The sequence below is a fragment of the Sapajus apella genome, unplaced genomic scaffold (assembly GCF_009761245.1).
Source record: "Sapajus apella isolate SASKATOON/1434 unplaced genomic scaffold, GSC_monkey_1.0 scaffold7, whole genome shotgun sequence".
Classification (NCBI taxonomy): Eukaryota; Metazoa; Chordata; class Mammalia; order Primates; family Cebidae; genus Sapajus; species Sapajus apella.
In genome coordinates, this window is record NW_022436947.1 from 7,475,642 (window position 1) to 7,496,671 (window position 21,030).

General features: G+C 38.1%; 1 protein-coding gene across 1 annotated transcript in view; it reads right to left on the minus strand.

Annotated features, from left to right (window-relative positions):
- Nucleotides 1-21,030, minus strand: part of LRGUK (leucine rich repeats and guanylate kinase domain containing) — a 120,836-nt gene that overhangs the window by 51,733 nt on the left and 48,073 nt on the right. The window contains exons 11-14 of the mRNA XM_032275949.1: nucleotides 16,389-16,508; nucleotides 8,730-8,826; nucleotides 3,268-3,381; nucleotides 608-809 (exon numbers count right to left, since the gene is read on the minus strand). Of these exons, the coding sequence (XP_032131840.1) occupies nucleotides 608-809; nucleotides 3,268-3,381; nucleotides 8,730-8,826; nucleotides 16,389-16,508 (533 nt within the window). The remainder of the gene's footprint in view (nucleotides 1-607; nucleotides 810-3,267; nucleotides 3,382-8,729; nucleotides 8,827-16,388; nucleotides 16,509-21,030) is intronic.

The window sequence follows — 21,030 nt, forward strand, 5'->3', positions numbered from 1 at the left end:
AAAAAAAAAAAAAAAAAAAAAAAAAAACATAATCATGTGCTGTTCACCATCCATGCAGTAGATAAAGAACATTAGGTCCATGTAGCAGGACAGTAAACTGAATATTTAAATATTTATTGAAATATGAAGTTCTCTCATGAACCACTGCTTCAAATTAAATGGCCACTTCTAAGCTGATTTCTGAAAATGTTTGCTTTACACGTACGTTTTTATGGTTATAATATTTTGAGTAGTTGGGTTTTTAAACTATACGTAGAGTATAAAAAAATTACCTGAGTTTCATATGCCTTTCTAGAAATTTAAACGTGTATTTCATATTATATATAATTTAACTTTGTTCTCACAATGTCTCCTAAAAAATGAACTTAGTTTAGGCTCATTTTACACCAAACCTTATTAGCTACAATCTTAAAGAATAATTGAGACAATGCTCTCATTAAAACAGTGGAAGGTTAGACCTCTTGGATTCTTACCCCTTTTTGCAGCTCTTTGTGATTCACTGTTATAAGGAAAATATCTTTAACCCAAGACTTTTATTCCCACAAAACAAACTTTTAACTCAGTAGCCTTACATTTCAAAAATAAAACTTTGCTGAAAATTACCAACCTGCATTGATTACTGCATCAAAATATCCTGGAAATTTCTGATTAATTTTAATATAAAGGTCCACTCTGGAGACAGCAAATTCAATTTCTGCACGACTGAATAATCCCTTTCTCCGTAAATATCCCTCGTATTTTTCCTTGTTCATGGGCACCACCAGGATATAACGAGGCTCAAAATAGGAATACTTCAAACTTCTTACACCCTGTGCATTAAAAGGAAGATAATAAATGGGAAACAGATACATGATTTAGAAATCATTTTGGAGCCATCTGACCACATGGGTATAAGTAGTATTATTAATATATTGAAGAATTTATTTCATCTGTATAGTTAGCTACTATTTTTCTATATCTCAAGATTGGATTACTTTTCTCTCTTCATCAACTTTTAAATTGTCATTGGAAATATTAGAATTCACTCCACCTGGTTTTTCCTTTAATTAATCATTCTAATGAATATGACTGTTAGAAAATTGCTAAATATAAAATAGGTACATTCATAGCAATATTGCAACTTTATTACAGAAAGGTAATTTCAATTCTCCATTTCAAAAGGCTTCTGTGGAGCACCAGGAGGTAGCGATCTTACCAAGGAGAAAAGGCTCTTCTGTGACCCCCTTTGTCATTATCTTGGGGCCCTTTCTGGACCTAAATCAGCACCCTTGTTGGGAAGGCCAAGCTCCTTGTAACCTGCAGACCAGATCACAGTGTGAAACTGTGTAACGTACTGACTGGTCGGTGAGTTTGCAGGGCTTGGTCATGACTGCAGGTCTCTGGTTCCTGCAGACTCCACGCATCCTTCAAGTTCTGTGGCTATCAGTTTCCTCACAGGTGAAATGAAAGCCATTCCAAATGGACTCTAAAGTCCCTTCCATCTCAATCAGTTTCACTCAAGGTTCAAAATCTTCATTTTAAAAATTCAGTTGGAAGAAATACAGGCTGTTTCCAAAACAATTTCTGAAAGAGTCAATGTCCAAGGCAGTCTGGAAACATACTTCAGCTGGGGAGAATCAGAGGAATAAAGCATGGATTATAGACTCAGTCTCCTGGAAATGCGTAGGAGTGAGCTCCCAGGGAGAAAAACAGTGAAATAGGAGCCACTGCTCAGTTAACTGTTGAACTGAAGAAAGGTAGACACACGGATGGAGAGTTTCTGTACTCACAGATGCATTGATTTTTGTCTCTGCCTTGTCAAAGGAAGACATTTTTTAGAAAAGACCTTTTCTTTTTGCTACATATTATAGAAATAAAGAAAATCTTCCTTAAAGATACAAAACCAGTTAATCACAGAGAAATAAGACTGGCAATATTCTGAAGTCAGGACAGTTAAAGAGCTGGAAGAAATGTGTAAGCCAGGGAACACTTATGCCAACACAAAGAGCTAAAAGGGAATTACAGTCTCCTATGGTGTGAAGTCACAAAGGGAAAAAGTAAGAAAGATTCAGAGTTGACAGCGAAAGATTATGTATCCGATTTGCCTAGGTTTCGTTTTCTGTACATTTGGTCTAATTGAATCTCTTCTTTTTTTTTTTTTTTTTGAGACAGAGTTTTGCTCTGTTACCAGGCACCAGGCTGGAGTACAGTGGTGCAATCTCAGCTCACTGCAACCTCCGCCTCCCGGGTTCAAGCAATTCTCCTGCCTCAGCCTCCCAAGTAGCTGGGACTACAGGCATGTGCCACCACACCCAGCTAATTTTTGTATTTTAGTAGAGATGAGTTTTCACCATGTTGGTCAGGATGGTCTTGATCTCTTGACCTCATGATCCGCCTGCCTCAGCCTCCCAAAGTGCTGGGATTACAGGTGTGAGCCACCATGCCAGGCTTTGAATCAGTTTTATAATCACTTTTTTAATTCCAAAAGTGTCATACTGCTCAGTTAAAGGATCTTGAAAAAACAATCAATCATTTTTGAAGGTTCCAAGTATGTAATAAAGATTTTTTTTTTAAATAAATGAGTGAGAAATTCATAGTTTTACCCTGGATCTTAATTTTGGAGAAGCTTCTATATACTTTAATTATAGATCATCGTTGGGGCAAGACGGGGTATCAGGGTAGAGAGAAAAACCTCCTGACATCTACAGGTCTAAATTTCCAGATGTATGAAAATGTTACACCCCGTGAGCCCCTGCAGCTTAATGGCAGCACGGCCCACGCATCTCATGCAGAAGGAAGGAGCAAAGTTGACTGCATGGGGCTGCCATTGTCCTGAGCGCACCGGGAACCAGTTCCACACTCTAAGAATCAGGCTTTATCTACACTTTATCTACTTTCTATAAACAGAGGCCATGCTCTAAAAAGAAAAAGGAGCATTTAGTGAGGAAATAACAGAAGGTAAAGCTTGAGTGGCAGTTTCACTCACAATATCTGTGCAATTTCTTGTATTGTAACCTAATCCCTGTTACTTAGTGTTTCACGTATCTTGTCCCCATACTAATTACAAATGGAATATTTTCCATTTATTGTGTGCCTGGCAATGTGCCGCCTGTGCACCACAGCCCTTCCCCAACTTCAAATATGTATATAAATTATTGCATGCACCCCAAATATGTACCTCAGTTATGTATCAGTAAAAAACTGATACACACACACACATACACATACATACACACCACACTCACACAAACTACACACACATTAATAGGTTGAATGAAAGACACTTACTTCTATTTCCATATGAATACAGCTTGCTAAACCATCTCTTGCAATACCTTCCACCGTGTCCCTATTTAATCCATACTGGTGATTACCATAACTAAATGTTAGAATGAATTTCCCCTGGAATTCGAGAAGAACAAAGATTTTCATGTAACAGCAGCCATCATGCAATCTAACTACAGCTAAAATCATTTGATGTCATATTTTAAATAATTTCAAAAACCTTACAAATTTTAGCAACTGTATAAGGATGACAATGGGGTAAATGAAACTTAATTTCAAACTGTGACAGAAAAATGTATTCAGAATTCTCAGCTAACAAAAAAAAAATTAGGTTTTTTAGAAATAACCTGCTGACAAAACGTTGAGAAGCATTAAGGCGCTGCAGCATATGGTACAATGGACTATTTTGTTTACTTATCCACTTCCTGCAAAACCCGCACCAAAACCTTCATTACTGAGAGGGCAAAACTAATGGCCTGCCCTTTGCCGCTGCCATTTCAGCTATGCCAGCACACCAGGCAGCCCAGAAGACCCTTCCATTTCCAAAAGCCTTGCATTCCAAGATAAGCCATGAATTACGGATAATTCCTGGAGGCCATGAATTACAGGGACATCCTAACAGCTTTGAAAAAGCAGACACATCCTGTTTTCCTCATAAAGATAGCTTGCTATTGAAACTGCCCCAAATCTTATTCAACAGAACTAGTATCTCCCCTACAGCCATTTGAACTATAAATGACGCCTCTGTCTGTATTCTGGAAGCTCAGTTCTTTCAAAAGCTGTATTCCCTCGCAAAAAAAAAAAAAAAAAATGCAAGTAAAAGCACATCTCTCAAAATTGTCTATGGCTTTTTCTTTGGCAATACTATATTCATTAAACCACTAGGTCAAATCTAAACTGGGTAACTGATGACAGTAGAAGGAATAAAAATGTGGATGACTTTGGCAAGTATGACTTCTCATATATGTGATTTTGAAATGAACAATGAAGTGAAAACTTCCAGGGCTGCAATGAATCCCATCAAATGGCAGCGGCAGCATTAAGAACAGCAGCAGTTGGGTCTCTTGCTACCCGGCGTCTTGGCCCCAGATGTTCTGGAGATGTGAGGGTAGAGGGATGGGCTGTCTGTCAGGGAAAGAGGTCAGAGGCCAGAAGGCACAGGGTGTCTTTTGAGGTTGGGGGGCAATGTGTCTGCTGCAGGTGATGAGAAAAAAATCCACATCCCCCATAACCAAAAGAAATTTGTGTTGTGTATTCCAAAAGTTAAAAACTCAAAAATAAATATTCTTACTATTTTACTCCTTCAATATTATACTTTGTTTTTTGGAACAAATACTGTGACTCCTTTTCTCTCTCTGTGTGTGTGTGTGTGTGTGTGTGTGTGTGTGTGTGTGTGTGTGTCTAAAACCTATATAGATACATATCTGGCTCTCCTTTTGGATAGACACTTTATCTTGTTTTTTTTCATGTGCTGGTTGGTGTTACGTGTCAACATGGAAGATGTTTGGGGTGAGATTAACATTTAAATTGGTGAACTTTGAGGAAGTAGATGGCCACCCATAATATGGGTGGGCTTTATCCAATCAGTTGAAGGCCTCAATATAACAAAAAGATCAGCCTTTGGATTTCATCTGCAACACTGAAACCTCCATTGCAAAATTATGACTGAGACAATGAAAGAGATCTAACCTAATGGACTCCATCTTGCTTCTAACCTCCAAACTGTCCTTGTTCATTCTTGAGCACAAGTTGAATTAACTGTGGGAGGAACTGAGTTTCTACAGTTTAAAACAAAGACGATAACAGCCCTTTCCCAAAACAAACTTCCTTCTTGCCAGGGGACTAGACTGTTTTTGTAGGACTAAAAAATTAGCCAGAAGATCAGAAATTATGGTTTAGAAGTCGTGTACCTGGAGGCTACCAAGATTCTGACTCTCCCTAAACTGCTCCTAAGATCAGTGCTTGAGATATTTTGCAGACCCTGCACTTGATGGATCAGCTGGCATCACCCAGATCAATAAACTGGCTCATCTGATCTTGTGGTCCCTACTCAGGAATTGACTCAGCACAAGAAGACAACTTGACTTCTTATGATTTCACCTCTGACCTGACCAATCAGCATTCCCAACTCATTTCCTTCCCCCTACCAAGTTGTCCTTAAAAACTCTGATCCCCAAATGCTCAGGGAGATTGATCTGAGTAATAATAAAACTCCAGTATCCTATACAGCTAGCTCTGTATGAATCATTCTTTCTCCATTGCAATTCCCCGTCTTGATAAATCAGCTCTGTCTAGGCAGCAGGCAAGGTGAACTCATTGGGATCTCCTGGCTGCCTGGCTCACACTGCAGATTTGGATTTGCCAGTCCCCATAACCCATGTATGCCAATTCCTTCTACTAAATCTCTTTCCTTTAAGAGATGGGGTCTTGCTGTGTTACACAGACTGCAGTGCATTTGGGCAATCATAACTCACCACAGCCTTGACCTCCTGGGCTCAAGCAATCCTTCTGCCTCGGCCTCCTGAGTTGCTGGGACTACAGACATGCACCCCTATACCAGGCTAATTTTTTATTTTTTGAAGAGATAGGGTCTCATTATGTTGCCCAGGCTGGTCTCAAACTCCTAGGTTCAAGTGATCCCCCCGCCTTAACCTCCCCAGGCTAAGGGGTCGCGGTATGAGCCCCACCCTCACTATCTCTCTCTCTCTCTCTCTCTCTCTATCTCTCTATATATATATATATATATATATATATATATACACACATCTTATTGATTCTGTTTCTCTGGAGAACCCTAACACTCTTTGACTCACTCTGTTTTCAAAATGTATACTTGATTTCCTTTTCAGATATAAACTGTAAGTTTGTTTATTTATATGTACAAGGACCTTCCACTGTGGATCCCAAAAAAAAAAAAAATGCATTTTCTAGAAAGATGTAGAGACGCAGAGTTGGGAGGAACCTTGCATAGCACATAGGTATAAAAGAGACCTCATTACAGGTTTGTTAAGATTTGGGATTAAGTGATTTCCCTCCACCCCATTCTGGCTGGTGATGCTACTTTCATTTCTTACTGCATGTGGATTTCCTAATAAATAGCAATAGTCATACTCCAAAAACCTCATGGTCTGTGGTTTTATTTCTACAGGAGAGGGAGAGCTTCTGTGGGGACTGTGTATGTGTCCATAAAAAGGGTTCTCATATCCGTGGGCATGTTAGGGGGATGATTGTGCATTGCAGGGGAAGTTTCTGATGGGAAGGAGGAGACACCTGTGTGTGGGGAGGGTATGCAGGTCTATGTGTTGTACCCGTGAGGGCAGGACGGTGTGACTGTCCACAGTAAAGATGTGCCAAGGTTGTCCGTCAATGGGGCTGCTGTGATGGGGGGTGGTGGGCAGGCTCTCTGGGGGGCTGTTGTGTGGAGGGGGGTTCTGTGTAAAGAAGGCTGAGTGTCTGTGGTGATTGGCAAAGCTGAAAATGTGTCATGAGTTTGTCATTTCTAGGTTTTGTCTCTCTTCATGAAACAGTCTCAAGCTTACATTAAAAGAAAAGAGATCAGAGACAAATTCAAGTTCAAGAAAATTACACTATCCTGAAGTATATGTATGTGTTATCAGAAGCAGTAAAAATAAGCACTTCTCAAACACAGGAGAATTTTTGGAGTGGTAGTAAAACCTCTAAGACTAAATATAGTATAGAAGTGTAGTGACTTTTTAGACTAGGAATTGAACCAGACTAACTTGATTACAGATCTGATTAGGTATGAAACATCAGAGAGCAGATGGGGTACTGAGAACAGATGAACTGAAGTGAGAAAAAAAATGCCTCATATTCTAACAAGAGAAATTAACATTAATTTTGGGAACTAGTTGTCTTTCATCCTACAGAGTCCTAAGAGAATACTTCTTACTAATAGCAAGATAACTTCTCAAATCTCTATTAAGGCTTTTAGAAACATAAAGTCCCAGAGGACCCCTAATCAATTAAATTGAACTGCCAAAATATAACTGTAAGAGAGAAAATTAGGAAGACTTTCCAAGACGTTCTTTTGACAAGTTTAGAGAGAAAATTGCCCAGGGATTATAGGATTTTCTCACTTGTACGTCTCCATGAACACAAGAGAAGTCCACAAAACATGCACCGTGTATAGAGTTGGCCATTCAAATTAAACTCATAGAAACTGCAAAGCCTACGCTGAAAAGTTCCATGATTATCTACAATGAGGTATAAGCCAGGTCCATTATTTTGGGGTGGGAACAGAGGAAGGAAGAAGGAAAAACAGGGGAAAGAGGGAAGGGGATATGTAGCTACAAGGGCATCAGCAGTTGGATGGCAATCTTTCAAAAGCAGAAACACAGGTTAGTCCCTCATCTGATAGTTTGCGGGCTTCAGAAAAGTAAAGAAAGTCATGTAGGATTACTTGGTGATAGAAACAACAAGGATATAAACAAAAATAAGGGCCATGGTGAAGTAAAAATGAAAGGTTTACAGATTTCATTGGTCATGATGAAAATATGAGATACTCTTTCAGTTTAACTGAAGTCATGGACAGATATGTACTTACATTAGCATATACTTTCAACATATAAAACATGCGAGGATTATGAGGGTTCCCTTTGTATGTGAAGGCCAAGAAGGAACAAATAAGTTGTTTTGAAAAAAACGAATTCAAAAACAAGAGTGTTGTGAGTTATTATCAATAACTAGATTGTGAGGGTTTCAGTAAAAAACAAATGAAAAAAACCAAAATTTAAATTGAACAAGATTGCTCTGAGTGCCTGTGAAATGGACTAATGCAGGGTTAATTACCTTGACCTGGTAAAAACATAGTCCCCAAAGAAGTTAGGGATCTTCTCCCATCTTCTAGCAAGAGCTGCCATCTGCATTAGTGAACTCCTTGGCCTCCAGGACTGAGAACTTCTCAAACAGGCACATGACCATGGAAGGTAACATGTCCAGAACAAACCAACTACATGGGACGCAGCATATTGAAATGGTGCATCGGGTTGTAACAATTAGAAAGCACCACAGATAACACACAGAAAGGGTACTCTCTGGACAGAACATCCACATCTCCAGGCATACTTAATTTATAAGCTTTGTGTACCATTAGTTCTGTAAGAACTGTTTATCTTGAGTAAATCTGATTAATAACAGTAGCAGCAGCCGATTAGCACAGATCACAAGAATTTTTCATACTGCTTTAGTTCTATTTCCTTAAAACGCCTACTCATTCATTTTTACTAGAAATTTAAAATATTTTCTCCAAGACCATAAAATAAAGAAGCTTGTGAAGAATGATGTATTAAGCACTTTAAGAAAAAAAAAAAAAACCAATAAGAACTCACCTCTCATAACAAGCACAAAATTTAATTCTTCTTTTTTTTATTTATAATTATTTCCTAATATTTTTCCCAGAGGTCATGTATTTCTTGTGCAATAAAAACAAAGGCAAAAATTCTTACCATGTTTACCATTTCATCAAAAACTGCTTGAGAGATAAAATGATAATCAACTCGATCCCCTTCTCCAAAGTATGGTGGTCTTGTGGTGTGACAGGCCCTGAAATCATAAAACAGATCACCTAGTCTCTTTCTAACTTGAAATTCAAAATGGAAAAGGTTTCAGTATAACGTAATGTTTTAAAAAATGAAGTTAATCCACAAGTCAGAAATCATAAAGTAACACAATTGTGAGAACATGGTGGTGTTGAAGTGCTAGGCTGTATTCAGTTACTATCATCTATAAGGATTATGGAAAATTTGGATTATCCGTACCAAATTTTTACCTATTATTATTTATCACCTTCTGAACCACTTCCTCTGCCATCATGTAATAATACTTTAGGAAGCATAACAATACTTACCATTCAACTATTTTACACCCACCAGCTTTCACGTTTTATCTATGAGCATTTTTCACAGGCTGTCTTTCTCTCCTTCCATCTGGCTGGCCTACTTGGTTTTCAGGACTCAGTTTAAATGTCAACCCTCCAAAAATCCTTTCCTGATCTTTTACGGCTGGATTATTCATCTCTTTATATTTCCGCAACTTCAGTGTCCGTGCCAATTGCATTCCAATTATATGTTCAGGCCCATGCCCTCCACCACTCGAAGCCAGATCTAACTCGTGTACCCTGTGCTTGGTCCATATCAACATTGTATATAAACCTCCTGTGGTAATCCATGGTGCCAATGCTGAATGGAATTCTCAACTCAACCACGGGTTTTTTTCCCCATATCTTCCCCAGAAGAACATATGAATCATAAAGGGGAGGACCGTGTCTTATTCATTTTATTCACCATTGCCTTCCCAATGTCTGCCACATAGCAGGCATTTGATAAATTTTTGTAAAATGAATGAAAAAACGAAACATGAGAAGTGGATAGCAGGTGCTAAGAACTCCATTTCATAGATGATTACAAAAATTACTCCTTTAAGGTCACATAGCAAGCCAGTACTGGTCCTACAACAAGAATATGGTGGTCTCAACCACCAGGAGTCTTGAATTCATATCATTCTGCCTTCCAATGTTAAATTCAGGAAATGCAAACTGATTTTTAGATTATCCTGTAGTTTTAAAATAGGAGATGAGAGCCAGGTACAATAGCTTATTCCTGCAATCCCTGCACTTTGGGAGGCCAAGGTAGGAGGATTGCTTGAGCCCTGGAGTTCAAGACCACCCTGGGCAACATAGTGAGATCCTGTCTCTACAAAAAAATTTAAAAATTAGCCAGGTGTGGTGGCGCATGCCTGTGGTCTCAGCTACTCAGGAGGTTGAGGTGTGAGGCTCACTTAAGCCCAGGAGTTCGAGGCTGCAGCAAGCTATAACTGTCCCACTGCATTCCAGCCAAGGCAACAGAGCAAGACCCTGTTTCAATAAGTAAATAATAAAATAAGAGATGAGGATAGTTAGACACCTGACATGCTATTTCATTTATTCTTTGCAAAAACCATAAGCTAGGTAGTATTTCTACTTTTTATTTTACAGACAATGAAACTGAGGCACAGCGATTGTCGAATGTTACTAAGTAGCAATGCCAAGATGACTCAAAAGTCAATTCTTGTTAATATCATACTAATTCAGGGAGTAAAGTTGCAACCTCAAAAGGCTCTTCATTGCAAAGACAAATAAATGTTTACAATTCATACCGCTGCTCCCTTTCCTTTAGACTCTAGAATTAACTGTACTAATAAATTTTACAGTCTTAACATCACATTTGAATTATATACTCAGGAAAGAGAGTACATTCTAAGAGAAAACTGTCAAAACACCGTGGCATTTGTTTTGTTGTTTGAATACACTGGCATTTCTTCACATGCCTTAGCAGAGCCATGACACCCTCTGTCTATTGGTGTCCTTGACAGCCAGGGAAGATAAATCAATAGCTTGGCACCCTTGCAGCAAACCCTTAGCACAGCCTTTACACACCACGCTGAACTTTCATTTCTAAACAAAGGAATTGAGTGGCAAGAATTTCTTCAGAATTTCTCAAAGAAAGACAAAACAAAGAAGCAATATGAAGCTTCTAGGCAGGTAAATAAAGAGATGGCCCCACTGACGTGCAGAATGCTGATGACAGGACCTGCAGACTTTCTATTAAGAAGGACCTGAGATGACCTGCAGTTTTTTGAACTTGTCATCCAATTTTCACATATACAAATGTTCACCATGTTATATGCTGCTGAAATATGAACATCTCAAAAAGAAAATGCTTCATAGTGAAGGCAACATTTCATTAAACTTACTTAGGAAAAATGATACCAAAGTCTAGACAAAGAAATTTGCTTGAGCCAGGACTTTCAAAATCTTCTTTTCCCTTGTCTAAATCTTTCCACATGTTTATTATTTACTAATTAATTTACTAGTTAATTTATGGTTTGTAATGGGAGCCATAATCCCAGGGACTTTCACTTAACAGAGAAAAGGACTGAGTTGGAGATGAACCCCAGACTCCAACTCTGGTCCTAAAAGGCTATGGGTGCCAATTCATGGCCAAATGTCACTGAGGCTACTACCAAACCAAGTTCACAGAAAGGAGATGATCAAGAGGAAAAGGAATTGGAAGGCCAGGCCAAATAATGGAATCCCAAAACTTCCAGGGAAATGTAACAGGAAGAAAAGATATCTAAGAAGAGCTAGCAGGTGGATAAGGAAGTAGAATTTTTTTCAGTGTCATTCAGAAGCATCCAGACTTAGAATCTTAATTCTGAACCAGATTGCCTCAGGAAATAATAAACTTGTTACTGCAAATATTTAAGCAGAGGCTTGGCTCTCAGCACATCTGGATTCAAGCACATGACAGCACATCACATTGTTAGTAAGTGAGCTCTATCAATGGATAGCCACAAAAGCCCAGGTATTCCTAGAGGAATTCAGTAGGTAAATGAAATTGGTCTGAACACCCAATGAAGATATATGTCAATAGCTTGCTGGATACAATTTAAGTGATCTTCAACACAAAAGATTCCAGCACATACTGTATCTAAGTATCAAACTCCATGAAGCCACTACTCTGCCCACTTTTCAGTAACTACGCACTAGTTTCTCACTCAGGTAATCATCACCCGTCACTACATTCTAACTGGTCTCCTTGTCTCCAGACTTCCTTCCCTAAGCCCTTTCCCAAACTGCCAACAGGGTACGCTTTCTAAAATGCAAATGCAATCGCGCCATTCCCCTGTTTAGAAATCCTTTATGACCAGACCCCTGTCTATCCTCCCAGTCTGATCTTCTGCCATCTCCCTTGATATTTCAAGCTCAGCCATATGCTGTCCTCTCTGCCTAGAATACACCCCCAACTCAAGCCCCACATCCCAATTCTCTTTGATTTCTATCTCAGAGGCTGTTTACCTCCCTCATCATAGCATCCATCCAACAATCTTATTAGCATTTACCTGTTTAAATCCCATACTACTTTGTAAGCTGTCAAGAGGAGAAGAACCATGCCTGTTCATTCACAGTTTCATCACCAGCATATAGCATATACACAGTGCTCGATAAATACTTAATGAATAAATGAACCATTCTACAAATTTGTCACATGTGCATAAACAGGCCCATTAGCTGAGACTGCATTTAAGCTGCTGTAGCTAAAACCATCTCATGTAGCTAAATAGCTGTGGTCTTGTGTTTTACTGTATTATAATGCTAAAAATAAAATATATTTAGTAGTCAATGTCATGACAAGCTTATAAAAATCGAGATGGCTATAAAATAAATATCTGAGAAAGAATAAAGTTTTCCTTTCAGGACCATTCAGATCACTTTTATGGCCTTAAATCCAGAAGATAAATAGGCACGATGGCATTGTTTTGTGTTGCCCTCATTATCCGGCACTTTTCCAGGAAGTCACTGATTTGTGGGGTATTACAGCTGGAAATCAATAGAGAGACTTTGAAGAAAGTAAATGTGTATCTCTAGGTCACCCATAACTAATACAGGTAAAGAAAGAATATTCAACATATTTCTAAAACCAAGAACAAATAGTAAAATCGAAACCTAACTACAGCAAAATCTCTCAGCCACACCAATATTTGTTATGTGATTCAGTTATGTTTTCAATATTTATATATCTGGATATGTAACTTAGCATGTGGAAATTTCATTAAATGTCTTGATCTTGGATCAATGCAATTTAGAAAGGAAGTAAAATACCAGGAGAAAATTAAATGAGGAGAAGGGAAAGAAATTATTCAAGGAAATGGTGGAGAAAGTGCCTCGTAAATACTTTTATGTTTCACAATGAGACTGTGTTCATGCCTTTTTTCTTTTCACATAATTGAAAATCAATAAAACTTATGTTGGATAAAGAATAACAGAAAAGAAAATCTAAACAAGAGCAATGACTTGCCCTTGATAATGTGCTTTGGTTGTATTTTTTAGTTTTAACCAGAAAGTTGCTGCATATAATGGTAGCACTATCTTACTTTCTCAATGGATAAAATAACTAGCTATCTAATATCCTTTTTCATCCAATGCATAGTCTTTTATCTAGGCCTTGATGGAATTCTTAGAATAATTTGCCATTGAACAAACCTTGACCTCTGCCTTCATGAGGATGACAGTGAACAGTTGGATGGTGCTTCCTATGAGGGAGGTAGATGAATGAGTTTGTAGTTGGGAGGGAGGCAGTTAGGAGTGTCTTTCTACTCACCACTAATTCCAGCCAGAAGAGAAAAATAGCAGTGGTGGCAGTAACAGCACAGGAGCATGACGCTAATTTTAGGATTCTGTTTGCCATCTTGTACCTCCACCTAAATTTCACATAGCACTAATTATCTAAGGTCTGAGTCCCCCATTAGATTCCAAATTTCATTAAGGCAAAGACCTCACCAGTCCTGTTCCTGCTGTACCCTCAGGGACTAGCACAAGAGAGGAATTCAATAAATATTTATTGAAAGAATGAACAAATGGATGAATCCATTCATCTCTGCATAGCTCCATGAGTGGAGGTTGAGGAAAATCACCCATGCTTCTTATTACAGTCATTGTCATGATCCGTTGTACACAATACCATTAATTCAGCCAACCATTTACTCAATTAGTCAGTCAGTTACTTAACAAATATTTATCACACACATATTAAGTGCCTGGCCATATACTGGGCATTGAGAACTCAATGGTGAACAAGGCTGACAGGAGCCCTACCCTCAATGGGCTACAGACAATCAGGGAAAGTAGATATTACATCAATTAATCACAAGCATGATGGATAAGCATTTTAATTACAACAGATTTAATTAAAATGAGTAATTGGGAGGCCGTACCAGGTAAGAATGTAAGGGCAGATTGGCTTAGAATCTTGATGATGAGTCAATAACCACCTCTAAAAACATATCCAACAGAACACGCCTTGGCAACAGCATAACACAGATAAATAAACAAGACGGGGCTACCAACCATTTACAACATAACTGGTATCAGAGATGTGAAAGGAACTGGAGAAAACCTTGGCTCCTCAAAGGTTACTTTGGTTTGCTAAAAAGTTCCAAATTTACGCATTAGCAAAATAGCACATACCCTTTTGCCTTAATTTGACCTTCCATTCATTGTGTTCAGCTTATCTTTAAAAACAGGTTCAATACACCCACAGAAACATCATGTACTCTATATTTTCATTCTAACATTAACTTTTAGTTTACTTTTGTTACTTCAGGGTGTTTAAAATATATAAATCAATAAATTATTCCATAGTATTTGTGGCCTAGAGTTGTTCAAATAAAGGATATAATTTTAAATATCTAAATAAATGGGGCCTGCTTGAAATAGTGTTTACATTGTTTAAACATGTATAGCTTCAGGGAAGGAACTTTTTTTGTAATAGCATTAGGGAAAAATTTGCACTTATTTTTCTTGCTGTCCTATATATCTTTGTAGTCACATCCTCAGCTCAGTGACAGGCACCACTAATCTAAAAGTAATTTCTTCACCATACATAAAACATACAAGACAAAACCAGTTTAAGAGATGAGAGACAATTCTAAATTTGATCCACCAAAACCTCTAAAAAAAATCCTTTTTTATTTTATTTTTTTTGAGACAGAGTCTTGCTCTGTTGCCCAGGCTGAAGTGCAGTGGCAAAACCTTGGATTCTCACAACTCAGCCTCCTGAGCAGCTGGGATTACAAGTATGTGTCAACACACCCAGCTAATTTTTATATTTTTAGTAGAGATGGGGTTTTGCCATGTTGGCCAGAATGGTCTCGAACTCCTGGCTTTAAGTGATCCACCTGCCTCAGCCTCCCAAAGTGCTGGGATTACAGGCATGAGCCACGGCACTTGGCCTCTAAAAAATCTTGGAGTTTTGTGGGTTTTTTGACGGTTCTAGTTTTTCAGACATGTTCCTCTATTTTAACTGTGTCACTAAGACATCACTAAGCAAACTGTTTGCTCCAGAAATCTTGAACTGTATTGAATGCTAACCTGAAGGAAAGATAAAGAAAAAACATGCTGCTCCTTCTCCTTCCTTCCTCCTAAATTATGCCTTAAAATAGGAAGACCTGTTGGAGGCAAAGAAGCTCAAGTGCTGTTGGCATGTGTTCCGAGCTCAGACAGGAGAGGCTGTCACTGAACACAGATCTGCCCATCACACATCACAACATGGTGATTCATGCTGTCACACTGCAAGGCAAGGGAAGAAGCCTGCCTTCAAATGCCATCATGCTTAATTAAAAAGATGTTTATTTTCAAACCCTGGAGGGTGATTTGGATTGAGACTGAATTAAGTTAAGCATTTAGAAAATTAAAGTTAAAAAAATACAGTGTATATCACAGTATGATAAATGGCAAAAAAGCTGATAAGCCTTTTATGGAAATGATGGGTAACAGCATGAATGAGCCATGCTGGTTCGCTTGCTTATTTATGGGGGAGTAGGGGAGTCACTGCTGTGTGTTTACTGTCTGCTTCACAAAAGAAAAACCATTTTGTTTCTTCCTCTATATGGTAAGTTCTTCTATTGCTAGAATTATACTTTAGCAATCATCTTTACCACATTGTAGAATGGCACAATAATCAAGATTCCATAATTTCAGGACCAGGTAATCACATTGATCCAATTTTATCAATATTTTACCTTCAAGGATTAACACTCACATAGTGCTTTGTCCTTACCAAGAGTTAGTATCTGTTGAACTTTCAATTTACTTATTACTTTTAACTTTGCTACAATATTTAAGTGTAATATTTGCTACAATATTTAAGTGTAACTTAAATATTAAGTTGTTTTGTATATTTCTGAACTTGCTTAAAATTAATAGCCAACATTAGCAACATCTGAGATTTTACTAGAAATGAACGTAATCCCAGCACTTTGGGAGGCCAAGGCAGGAGGATCACAAGGTCAGGAGTTCAAGACCAGCCTGGCCAACATAGTGAAACCCCATCTCTACTAAAAATACAACAATTACTGGGCATGGTGGTACATGCCTGTAGTCCCAGCTACTCGGGAGGCTGAGGCAGGAGAATCTCTTGCCCAGGAAACAGGGGTTGCAGTGAGCCGAGATTGCGCCACTACACTCAAGCCTGGGCAACAGTGCAAGACTCCGTCTCAAAAAAAAAAAGAAAGAAAGAAAGAAAGAAACTATTGATACCTGCAATAATTCATATGAATTTTAAACTTACCCGTATCGGAAGTAAGTGCTAAACTGTCTGCAGAGGCGATGGGCAAGTTCTCGTTTCCCACAAGCTTCAGGACCAGCTAATATGAGCATGGGATAAGGGGCATCCAGGCTGGGAAGAGTGCTGCAACACAGGACCAGGTCAATTGCCCTACTGCAGTCAAAGAGACAGCACATTAACTACATCCATGAGTACATCCATCATAAACCCGGCTAAATGAGCACCTGCTATATAAGACACTGCATAGAAGAAGAGTTGTACTTTCCAAAAACAGATTGATTGTATGCCACAAATAATATTCAAAGCATAGATATCACATAAGGTAAAATATGAACTTATGTAATTTACTTTAACTTGACATTTAAAGGAAAAATATATGTTGGTTCTTGATTGCTAGAGTGAAATATTCCCCCCCAAAACTGATCAATGAAAGAAATAAGACTGTTAAAGCTAAATAAGACTGTAAAGTTAAGATAAATGTTCATAACTACTGAATTATAATGCAGGTATGTAAAGCCAACTTAACAGTAACAGCTAAAATTTACCTGAGCAATTACTGTGCCAGGAAGTATTCTAGGAGTCATACATGTATTACCTCATTTAATTATCACAAGAAGCTAATGAAGATGTTTCTGTCATTTCCCCTTTTAACACATGAAGAAACTGATGTACAAAGAGATAAGGAGGTTACTTAACTTGCTCAAAGTGACAGCTAATAAGGGAGACCTGATATACAAATGTAGACTTGGCTGCCAAGCCTGAAGCCTGGACCAAAGAATAAATTGATTATTAATAAAATCTCTCACAACACACTGAATAGATGTGTTTAGGCTCTACTCATGGCCCAAATTGTAGCAATCTAAAATAAAATAGAAAATTTAAAAAAAAAAACAAAAAACACATGACTGAGGTGTGGATTCTGTGAAGACAACGGTATAGATTCTGAGAAGAGTCTGTGGCAACAATGAAACAGCATAGTTTTTCAATCTAAGAGCCACGAACCGACAAAACCTGTGTGGTACTGGAGTCAATGCAGGAGGAAGAAGAGGGAAGCAATGGGGCAGCATCTGACACACCTGAGAGCAAGTGAACCCCAAAACAGCCACTGGGTACCTGCCGAGAGCAGGCAGGCTGATGCCACGCATACACAAAAGCCTAAATGTGAATGTTCACGTGAACCCCAAAACAGCCACTGGGTACCTGCCGAGAGCAGGCAGGCTGACGCCACCCATACACAAAAGCCTAAATGTGAATGTTCACGACAGCTCTGTTTGTAATCACCCAAAACTGGAATCAATCCAGATGTCTTTCAACAGGTGAATAGTTCAAGTAACTGTGATGCATCCATGCCATGGGATACTACAGGGCAATAAGAAAGAATGAACTATTGATTCATGCAACAACTTGAATGGATTTCCAGGGAATGAGTGTGAGTAGAAAACCGAAAGCCAATCCCAAAAGGCTATATACTGTATGATTCTATTTATATTACATGCTTGAAATGACAGCGTTATAGATAGAGACCGGGACAGATTAGTGGTTTCCAGGGGTTAGGGAAGATGAGAGGGACGGAGGTGCCGTGACTGTTGAAGGGTGTTGCAAGGGATCCTTTTGATGAAACTGCTCTATGTCTTGACTATAGTGGTGCTAAGACGAATCTACACATGTGACAAAATTGCACAGAAGTCAATAGAGCTAAAGACAAAAGAGTACATGCAAAACTGGTGAAATCCGATAAGATTGGTGAATTTCCTGGTCAATTTCCTGGTTTTAATGTTCTGCCATAGTTAGGTAAGATATCACCATTGAGGAAAACTGGGTGACTGGTATATGGAATTTCTCCGTATTATTTCTTACAACTTCATGTGAATCTACAATTACCTCAAAAAAATATAAATATATATATTAACTAAGAAAAAGAAAAAGCCAAATATTAAAAATAAGCAAAAGAGAGCTTCTTCCTGAAGAAGAAAACCAAAGCAAAGGAACAGAAAACAGGGACCATACTTCAAAAAACCTTCCCTGAAATTTAAAAAAAAAAAAAAAGAAAAACAAACAACCAAAAAAAACTACACATTGAAAGGGCCCACATTATACCTGAACTATCAGCCCAGAACTAATACCAGGACATAGTCTAATAAAATTAACTGGGCTTTAAAGAAAAAGAAAAAAATTCCAATTAGAAAAGAAAAGCATATTACTTATAAGGAAAAGAAAATTAAATTATCATCAGATTTTGACAATGTTTTATTCCAAAACACAATGGAGTAACATTTTTAATATATTCAAGGAAAAAGGTGTGAGTCCTGAATTTTATATTAAGCAAAAATGACTTTCACGTATAAAGGGCACACATTATTATCACATGCAAGATTTTAGAGGATACTGATCCCATATTCCTTCCTAAGGAATCTACTAGAAAACAAGCTTCATACAACCAAAGTGACTCAAGGGACATCAATATAATGACTGGTAGTGAGCAATAACTATGTAGTTAGTCTTAGACTTAAGACTAAATGAGAGCCAGAAGGAGAAATACACTATGTGATGGCTACATGTTTTGACAATAGTCAAAACTATAGTCAACTATATTTAGTTCAACACTATTTTCTAAATGGGGTGGTTGACACTTACATGAAATACATAGAATAGGCAAATTCATAGAGACAAAAGTAGATTAGAGCTTACCAGAGGCTGGAGCAGAGCAGAACCAGGAGTTATTGCTTAATGGGTACAGAGTTTCCATTTGAGGTAATGGAAATGTTTTGGAAATAGATGGTGGTGATGGTTAGATAACATTATGAATGTACTTAATGCCACTGACCTGTCCACTTAAAAATTGTTGAAGTGGCAAACTTTGTAACATATATTTTAGCACAATAAACAACATGGGAGAAAATGGGCAAATTGTAGGCAAAAAATATTTTTAATGTTTTCAGGAATCATTTTGGTGGTAGTATTAGTATTAGTATTCTGATGCCATTGTGGTACAATCTAGGATTTTTTTAATGAGTAATTATGGGATTTGGTAATTTCATCTTCCTCTGTGTCCCTTAGAACCAGGATTCTTGGTGTGGGAATAAAAGGAAATACACATACAGTAGCAAGGAGGTTGAGTAAAAACTTAACTGTAGTTTTGGAATCATATTGTAGATATCAAGAATTCAGGAGGTATTTAATCCATCTCTCTATAGATAGACACAGATAGGTCTATCCAAATAGAGATAGTTATAGATAGAACAGATATAGACAGGTACAAATGGGATGGATGGATGGATGGAACGACTGGTATTCTTAGCTTTTTCCATTAAAAGGCCTAGAAATAATGACCAACCTGGTAGCAATGAGTATCTTAACCCCCAGACTGGGATTTGGAAATACTATTTTTCACTAAAACTAGGGCTTCTTACAGAAATGGCTGATTCCAGATTTGGGACAGGACATGTACAAGATGCGTCTGGAGAGCTTTGTCATGTCAGAAAGCAAGGACGCTATCGATGACTACCAGAGTCAAGGTTTGGCCATGTCACTTTAATACTTATCCTCACCCCAATTATACCAGGAGAGAGGATAGTGATTCCCCAGTAATGCAGCATACAAGTCCCAAAGCAAAGAGTCAGGGTTCCTCTCCTGGATCCTGACTTCTGGTGCTGACAGAGAGCTGTGTACTGGCCTAGACAGAGTAGGAAGGGCACTGCAGGCCTGCACACCAGCTACTGGTACTGTGTCCATGAGTTCCCACAATGAATGCTACTCCACCCTGGAACATCTGGGCCTACTTGGCCTTTGCTCTTGTTTGCCAAACAGCCAGAAATGATCAAGATATATGTGTTTATCAAACACTGCTGCAAATTTCTTTGATATATGTTTTTATTTAAATGTATCCTAAAGCATGAAACAACTAGCAATATCATAAACAAGAAAAGAAATACGATGAGGACATAAATGCCCCTCTTTTGAAGCAAATGTGCTTTTGCAGATGTATGTAAATAAATGATAATTCATTTTACCTAGAGGGCCACCATAAACATGTAAAACTGTCAACGTCTGCATTATTAAATTATATGCAAAAATCATGTCCTGGCTTGCAAAATAAAACATTTTGCTCTCTGTGGGAAACCAGTCAGATGAAGTACAAGAAGGAGTAAATACCACATGAAGAAGGGAAGCCATTTATATATCCAAGAGATTTTACAAGTATTTTTTAAATGCCTTTGGGTATTGATAGAATTTCTGCCTTATACTTGTAGCATAAATGGCCATCTGCTCCAACAGATTGTTTTAAAAAGAAATGGAGAAAGCATGGTAAATCTGTCTTTGAATTCAGAGGTGAGAGACTATGTTCATGCGTTTGATCAAGCTGGGCAACTCCTCCCTGCCGAGTTTATCATAGCTTAGTGCAAAGACTGTTTCACATTTCCCTTAGGCTATTTGGGCGTCTTCTAAGGGACTCCCTAATAATGGGAATTCATGGAACAGTCTCTGGCAAGGGTATTTAGCATTCACTCACAGCTGAGGGGAAATTTAGAATGGATATAAATTATCACAATTTTCTGTTAAAGTTAAGGTCCGTGTTTCTATTCTAAGACTGAAAATTTGACTTTTTTTTTTTTTTTTTTTTTTTTTTAGATTTCACTGTTGTATG